At 35.1% G+C, this 9,143-nt stretch overlaps 1 protein-coding gene across 4 annotated transcripts in view; it reads right to left on the bottom strand.

The window, feature by feature from the left end:
• Positions 1–1,815: 1,815 nt before the first annotated feature.
• Positions 1,816–9,143, bottom strand: part of LOC134531806 (ATP-binding cassette sub-family C member 4-like) — an 89,100-nt gene continuing 81,772 nt past the window's right edge. For all 4 annotated transcript variants that reach the window (XM_063367749.1, XM_063367748.1, XM_063367751.1 and 1 more), the window contains 4 exons: positions 5,499–5,668; positions 5,216–5,345; positions 2,857–2,961; positions 1,816–2,073 (listed from right to left, as the gene is read on the bottom strand). In XM_063367749.1, the coding sequence (XP_063223819.1) occupies positions 2,035–2,073; positions 2,857–2,961; positions 5,216–5,345; positions 5,499–5,668 (444 nt within the window). In that variant the 3' untranslated portion in view covers positions 1,816–2,034. The remainder of the gene's footprint in view (positions 2,074–2,856; positions 2,962–5,215; positions 5,346–5,498; positions 5,669–9,143) is intronic.

The raw sequence follows: 9,143 nt of genomic DNA, 5'->3' as shown, positions 1-9,143 counted from the left end.
TATAGCACACTAAGGGTGAGTTCCGCTCTCCAATGACACTCATACCTTCCCCTACTTCACCCTCAACTTTTAAGCTCTTCACCCTCACTCTGACAACTCGCAAGACTTCTGTCCCGCTGTATACACAGCCCGGAAATAAGCTAAAATTTATTATGTAATGTTGGTGGACGTTACCGTGAATCTTTGGATTTTATAGAGTTATTCCCGTTTCCCCTACATATCAATTTCCTCAAAGAACAATTCTTGTATGACCTTCTTTCATAGTCTCTAATTCCCCCGTTGTTGACGATACGATAAGCCTTATATTCATTTCAATAATTTTATTGTGCAAGTTTGCAAGCGTATAAGAGTGTTAAATGTGCATTTTTGCAAGTGTGCAAGTATGCTGCGTCATTTCTACGTATTCCCTGCCTTCTCCTCCTCTACCGGTTCCCCCACCACGTACCCAACTATTCCCCTCCTCTTCCGGTTTCCCCACCCCGTACCTAACTATTCCCCTCATGCAATCGGAATTTTAGTGACACTCTAAAATGTAGCCACATCAGCAAAGAAGTTCAACTTAAAAAAAAACCGCTAGCATCATAAACCTTAGCCAGAGCTTTGAATATATAAACTGTATAGAAGTCGCCAGCCCAGGTTAAAATTTCTAATACGGTTTTGAGGTAGTTGGTTAATTCACCGCCGCAATCGCCACCATCTCTAGGGCATCGACTTGTGGTGGTCCCTAGCGGAAAAGTGTCGAACTCTTCAAACACCCCTTCCCCCTCCCGTTGAACGAACTTGAGCTGCAGTGAATGATAGGTGGGGGGTGCGGGGAATGACAGCGGGCGACAGTGCTGCGCTCTAACGTGTAAATAACAACTAAGACGATACAGGGTGTTACGGCAGCGCACTGCAGCGGTGAAGTTCCCAAGCTGCTCATCATACGTTTCTGAAAAAGGTAGAGTAAATCCTATTCACTCGCGACTTCTATACAGTATATATATATTCAAAGGCCAGAGTGTGACCCCCCTCCCTCCCTCCTTCCCCCGGTCAACGATCGGTCAACACCTCACTTCTCCTCCTCTTCCCGAGCCGCGACCAATCCCAGCGTGCTTAAGGGGTCAATCGGCGAGTCAGTCTAGGCATTGAATATATATTTTATGGTCTAGGTCTAGGATAAGGAAATACGCAGCCGGGCCAAAAGATTATACAAAAATTACAGTCAAAACCTAATTTATTAGAAATGAAATATAGAATGAAAATGTAGAGAAGAATTTCAAGAATACTTTGGTTGAGTGCCTTGAATAAAAAAATACAGAAATGTATATGGTGCCAAAAAGTTGACTAGATGTCGGCACAATACACACTAAACTGGTTTTCACTCTTCCGCATATCTTTGGTGACACTATATATGTTGCTATTATGCATGTCTCCCGGATAGACATCATTAAATTGTGTTTTTTTACAGTCGTACATAATATGTATATTTAAAATCCTTTATGTGTCTATTTAGAATCATAACAGTATAAGTATTTTTAAATTAGGTCGAGTAAACAAACTCACTCTCTCTTTATAATTGTACTATTTAAACATAAAAATAATTCAATTTCATGTTATAACAACTTTCTTTACTTCAAAAAATAATTTTAATATGAGTCAGTGCAGAATCATGATGCTACAAACAGTTTTTTAATGTATTTCTATTTACATTCAAAGCAAAGTTAAATTTTCATTAAAATATTGCAAAAAAATTATCTATAACAAAGTTCACTATTATTTCTCTTAAATTTGAGTAAACATATTTTCAAAATTACTTATAATAATTATACCATCTTTATTTTCAATACATTTATTTATTTCAAAAAGCATTAGGTATGTTTGGACGTTTGTGCATTACATACAAAAAATTTTAACGTTGTATTATAGACAGTATAGTATTACAAAACATATTGGTTCAAAACTAGAATGGTTCTATACATATACATTGAATGACTTTGTTGAATGATTAAAAAATGTAGCAAAAAATAAATATATGTGTTGCTGCAAACCTTCCTATTGTTCTTTCCGTCTTTCTTTAAGGGCGGTGTAGCTCTGAAACAAAGATCAAACAATTATTTTTTGTAATTTTTTTCTATCTGTTACCTGATGTAGCAGCAGGTTTAAAATAAAACAGTTTTTACATTTGTATTAAATTACGGGTGACCAGACTATATATATTTTTATTTACTTTAAGAATACAGCTTAACAATTTTACGAGCTTTGTTAGCACGAAATAACACCACAAAGGATATTCAGTCGATAAACCTAAACCTAACTAATAATGCTTTGGGTATGGGTACACAGTGAATTAATTCATTGGATGGTTTAAGAATTTAAGAGTAAACTGTTTCGTTTGTGATGAAGGAAAAAACACATTATATTTGATATTGCATTACTGAAAAAATTGAAATCCCAATATTTACGGTATCTTATAGACAAAAGAGGAATTTAAAAAAAATACTCAATTTGAACAGTACATTACACTTAAACCGGGCCTTGTCAAACATGTCTTAATGGTTTTAACTTTGTGCATATAATCTGCAATTTTAACATCAAACAATTATAAGGTCATAGAAATAGAGATACTTCACATTTAATAAGCATTTTTAGCAATTGAAATAAACGTAATGAAAATCGAATTTGCTGTAATCCGATTTTCTCTTGCAGTAACTTACTTAATAATACTTTACGTACGTCCAACAGAATGGATTTAATAACAAATCAAATACTGCATTGAATTAAAATCATTTTGGCATTTTTTTGTTAAGATATTAAACTAAATACAGCAATTGAAATTAATTTGTCTATGAACTGATATTTTTCTTCAAGAAGTACCTCTGAGGCTATTCTAGCCAAGCTGGTACGTTGCCCCGTCTTCTGCACCATTTGGTAGAAAACACCGCCAGCGTTCTGCAGCAGTATGTGTGGATGGTCGAATTCCTGTCACACAACACTTTGTCCCAAAACACAAACAGGCATGTTTTTTCACAGGCAACAACAAACAAAAAAATGATCGGAAATTTGTGTCGCTCCTCAATTAGAAGCAATAAAACTTTACGTGTCTTATTAATTGGAAACAAACTATTCAAATACTTAGCAAATCTGAATTTTTAATTGGTTTGATCTTTAAATTAAGCCAAAATTACTTGGAGAAAAGTATTTTAATTGAAAACACGTTATTATAGATGGTTATGGATGGTTTAAACTGTTTATTAAGAAAAAAAATTTTTAGGAAATTGTTTATTTTTACACGCTTTTATAAGCTTCATTTTTACTATGTAATCAAATCTTGTAAGTCAATTTGAACCTACTTATAATTTTTGTATCGAATTGAAACTTTGCTGGTATTTGTAATCCCGATGACAGTACAATAAAATCATGACTCTGACCAGAAGAGTGTAAAAAGGAGGTGGGAGATGCATAGGGGTAAAAAGACACTAATTTTGTGCTATGGGCAATAAAAATGCTTTTTGTATGTCCATGGTAAAAAAAAAGGGGGGGGGGGGGGGGAAGGGTCACAACCACAAAATTTCGAAAATTTCAAAAATTGATTCTCTTTAGATTTGGAGTGTTTCCGAGCCATTTGGTGTCTTCAACCACCCACTTTCTCCACCTCCCCCCTCCCCAAGGGAGAGTTCATTTGCCATTTTGAAAGTCGGTACAATTACAACACGTTAATTTTAACTTTATTCCGGGGCCTTCAGAGACTATCGGATCTTCTGGAAGGAGGTAAATACCCCCTTAATGTTCTGGTCTTTAATAATTGTTTTTGTAGTGTATTTAGTGAAATTTATAAAAAAAATAATTCAATATGTACTTGAAAGTAAAAAATAAAATTATATTTTCAAAAATTAAAGAAACACGCTTTAATTGTATTAACTAAAAAGTTAAAAAAATATTTTCAAATATAATTAATTTGATTAACGGCGATAGAATTAACTACAATTCTGTATAATGAATTTTTTTTATACATAAGCGTAAAATAAGGATCCAGTAATAAACAATACAATTAATATTAATGGGGAAAAAAATCTTGGGGTGCTTGATATCAGTTGTCTTAAATTTTCCACCACTAGTGTCAATTCGTTAGGACAAGGGTCATTATAAAAATGAAAGAAGGTTGTTTATATAATTATAAAGACAGACGAAAATGTTAGTCTAGAATTGTTAGAAACGAGGCGGGTGTTAGAGAGCACGAGAGATCTCCAGAGCGTATGCAGTTTCGTGATCTGTCGTGCTTTCGACATTTCGAGCACTCCCAGAATAACTGAGCACTCGAGAGATCTCTTCAACGAAGGGCACCCTCTAGACAAATTGAGACTCAACTTGAGCATGGAGTATTTGGCTATGCTCGTTGCTCTCGTAATTAGCAGGTGTTTTATGTACGAACACGATCGAAAAAATATTGGAGGGAATAGAGTAAATTTTAAAATTGAAAAAAAAAGACAACTCTGTAGTCTGTGTTTTCTTCGTACCAGCTTTTCTGGAATTCCCGAGTATATTGTAGTTATTATACGTAATCAAGTTAATCATATATGTGATGATTCAGGAATATTGGTTCATGAAAAGAACAGTCTAAAGTTTAAATCTTTGGTTAACATAGATAATAATTTTATTTCTTGTACATATTTTTTTTTACACTTAAGGATTATATTTGCATCCGAGATGTCGGGTTCAAGGTTCTAATTTTTTTAAAATAAAATTTGAGATTTGAATAAGGGTACATAGTAAGTAGCTTATGATTAGTTGTATTTAGAGCGATGTGTCGCATGACTTGATGTAATCTTTTGGTCATACGCCATTGCTAAGCACTTTTTCTGTAGAATAATAAAAAAAACCAAAATACAAAACTACAAATTAAGCAAAAATTTAAGTTGTCAACAGGATATAAACACCACATAATATTCCATAACAGGAATATGGTCAACAAACAAAGAAAAACAAAGAAAAATGGACTAAGAGAACCAAAAACCCCCCACAAATGATGACAGCACAAAACTATTGAACCCAATAAATTCAGCACAACAGTTGAAACGAGACATAAACACGATAAAACGAAAATACGAAACAAACACAATAGTTTTTCATAAACAGAAAAAGTTCTTAGCAATGGCGTATGTCCAAAAGATTAGCATCAAGTCATGCACTCCCATCGCACAAATCTTTCAAAGATAATAATGTGTCGCATATTCACCACCATGTTGCCGCGACTCATCACGACGACCTTGTCGGAGTCCATGATGGTCTGCAGCCTGTGCGCGACGGTCAGCACTGTGCAGTCCGCGAACTGCTCGCGCAGAGTCCTCTGGATCAGCTCGTCAGTCCTGAGAGGAACACAAGTCCTGGGTGAACGTCGTCAGAACGTAACACCTATATAAACATACACGTGACGATCAAAATGATTAACTTTGAATAATAACCGGCGTCCGAAATTAATTTAAAAAAAAACCACTTCACTTCTTCTGGTAAACGCTTACTGGAGATCTACGTTAGCCGTGGCTTCGTCAAGAACTAGTATCTTGTTCTTCCTCAGTATCGCCCTCGCCAGGCAGAGCAGCTGCTTCTGTCCCACGCTGAAGTTGTCTCCTCTCTCGGCCACCAGCATGCCCAGGCCGCCCGAGCTGGTCAGAACATCCCTCATTTCGACCTGGAACAAACGCAAACAAACAAGTCCAAGTAAAGAAACTCGTGGTTGCGTGGCCGCCACCATGTCAGAAAGTGAGAGTGGAACTTCACAACACAGAGGTACATATGATACAATGTTTGCGGAATGTGACAAATTATGCGATTGAACATGTGTACGAGTAAGCAAGTATACGAGTAAGCAAGTATGCGGGTGAACAAGTATACGTGTAATCAAGTATGCTAGTGAACAAGTAACTATACAATTAAGCAAGTATGCGAGCGAGAAAATATACAAGTAATAAAGTATGCGAGTGAACAAATATGAAAGTATGCTTATGCAAGTGTGTAAATGTGTAATTCTGTTAGAATGGAAACATGTTTCGATCACCCCACTCCTTAGCCCCCTCCTTCCTTTTTTTTTTTTTACACTCTGATGTCTTTGAAAAGCCTATTTATTCAAAATAAATTTCACTTAAAATATCTTTTTTTAATCTAATATGGGTCTCTATAACAAATTATTTTGCAATTTAATAGATGTGTTCTTCCCGGGGACCCCCCGAAACTAGTATTTGTCGTGATAAACGCCTTTAAATATTTTCAAGTTAGCTGACCTAACCTACCTTAGCTTACCACTCGCCCACACCATTTAAAAAAATATTTATTTAACTAACCCATCCTAATACACGTTCACACGATTTAACTCTGCTCATAAGCTGATAAGATTTTGTTAGGCGTGGGACAGTCATTTTTTAAATTGTATTCACTTTAAAAAAATCTTTCACACAGCCATGATTTATTATTCTTCTGGTCGTTACTCGTTGCTAAAAGCAAACTCTATTGAATACATAAGACTGCATGGCACACATTAAATTTAACACTACCGCAATCTGTGTAACCGGCTGTAAAGATGAATGAATTTAAAACATTCAATAATTTACCATCAAGATAAAACTAGACACACAATCGGAGTCACGAATGTAAAAATCACGGTAACGAAAGTATTTGGGCTACCGACTATGAAGAAGTTTCATTTGAAAATCTGCTAAATAAAACTAACGCTGATTGACTGACAACGCACAGCTTAAACAGGTGGGTCTGAAAGCATGAAACTTTGCACAGGAGTTCATTTTATAATGTAAGTAGGCATTATAAAGAACTTTTTTTTTAATTCATCTCCTAAAGGGGTTAAATATGGTATGGACATTTGCAAGAAGCGAAATACCACTCCCCACTCATCATGAATGCTCTGGTACTATAGGACCTACAGACTTTAAATTTGGCACGTATATTTATTTTGCTACATATACTTCCACTAAGAAATTTTTTTATGAAAATCAGCTCCCAAGCGTGGTTTGCTGGGGAGTTAAAGATAAACATTTTCATGTTTTTAACGCTATTGCATTTTTGGTGCCCGCTTCGTCTGCATGGCAACGGCTTTTGCATGTTTGATGTATTATGGGTATTCTGGCGACGTTTCAATTCTTTACTTACTTTCATTTCTTAACCAGCAACCAATGAGGTTTGCGAGGCTGTTAAAGACCAAAACTCATTGTTTTTCAAGTATATATCCTACGGACCGGTCAGCACCGGGTATTTCAGCTAGTATTTATTAATTCACTTGAAAAATGAATTTTATCAATAAAAATACACAATGAAAGTTTGCAATTGTAAATAAAAATGGCGAAAAATTCCAGGAGTTTTTTCCTATACTTTATTCGATGTTCTCTTCGCCCATCTAATCCATCCCATATGACCATTGGCCATATTTTTAAAACCTGCGTCATCGAGCAATATCTGTTACCTTTATTTCCGATACTCAACGGTCGTAAATAAGTCTCATTTCAATAAAAATAAAATAAATACTTCTTTCTTCCTCTTTTCTTATAATTGTAACTAATAAAAATACTTTTAATGCAATATTTTAATACTTATGAAAAATCTATCTATAGCCAATACGATTCTTAAGGTAGTGGAAATACTTTAGGTTATATTAACACGAACTATAACCCATTTACTATCAGTGCTGTAAGAATACTGGAAAAGGATGGAGTTAATTTGTACTATTTATTCAATCAGTGTTGTAATCTGATGCTATTTAAAAAAACTCATATGCTATAGAATTTAGTTCATTGATTTCATTAACGTTTCATAAATACTAAATACTCATTAACTTTAATCTGTCAGTAATTATTTATATTAAAAAATCTCATTTTTATATATTCTACATACTCATATATCCTCATCAAGATTGTTTAACCATTAATATTACATATGCTTTACTTCATATGTGGTATTATAAGAATTGACAAGTGTTCCCGAAAAACTCATAAAGATACTTATACCTACTTGTGAACAGGATGTATAACTAGAACACTTCATGTCTAATATTCCATATGTCGGCATAAAGTAGACTGGTAAAACTCACACACTTGCTATCCCCGTAAAACAATATGTACTTGTAAAAATGACATAAAGAATAAAATAATATCATACATTAACCACATCAAATGTGTTATTAAGATAACAGAAAATCTTGTAGAGAAATTGTCTGCAATGTCTTTGATTTTGTGCAGCAACGCCGGTACCCCACAACTGCTTGTGCACGCAAGTACAACAAGTTGCATACCTGCAGGGAACCGCAACTCCTTTTTCCCACTGCTTTAAATAGGCGGGCGGTCATAACCTCTGTAAAAGCGAATGATTCACACGGCAAAATACGCTCGTCATACTATGTGTTTCATTGTGAAGTTTACTGTTTCTGTCATTGTGAAACGCGGCTGTAGAGAAAAAGTCGATTGTCTCGTTTTAAATTGAAGCGTATCTTCACACCGTGTTATCTAATATTTTACCCATGAGTTCAGCATAAAACACATATTTTCTAGCCGAAACTCTAGGCAATAGACGCTGGCATTAAAAATGAAATTTAATTTCACAGCTACAAACGTAGAAGTTTTGTTAGACGTATACCAGTACGTGTTCATGTCTGTCAATCAGGAATTACATTTGTCCGTGACGTCCGTCAGCACCACGCAGCTACAACCTATTTGAAATATGACTAAATTCTTCTGTCAAAAATTTTTTCCAAATTAATTCAGCCAACAAACATGTCTTAAAAGCGAAGATTTTGGGGGGGGGGGGGGGGAACCAGCTAAAAAAAACGCTAGCAAACATTAGCAGTGCCTATATAAATAACAATTACGTAAAAATATAATGTAGATACTCACCGTGCAATTTTAAACTATGTTTCCTCTCTCAGAGATGTATCTCGATGTGGTTCGATACCGATGTCACACATGAACTCGTGTTCCTGTACCTACGAAATGTGTTAGCAAATCCTTGGAAACATTCAGATTTTTTATTCAAATGTTTGGACGGGAGTCTAGACAGCTGCAACGGAAAACGTAAAACACTAAATCAAATGAATGAACAGTAAAAATTCTGAAAACTTGCAGCCTGATAACAACTGACTGGCGCAAACAAATCACGGATGTGCTACA

Source organism: Bacillus rossius, chromosome 5, assembly GCF_032445375.1.
Source record: "Bacillus rossius redtenbacheri isolate Brsri chromosome 5, Brsri_v3, whole genome shotgun sequence".
Taxonomy (NCBI): Eukaryota; Metazoa; Arthropoda; class Insecta; order Phasmatodea; family Bacillidae; genus Bacillus; species Bacillus rossius.
Note: the sequence above shows the minus strand (reverse complement) of the source record. Positions and strands in the feature narration are given on the sequence as shown.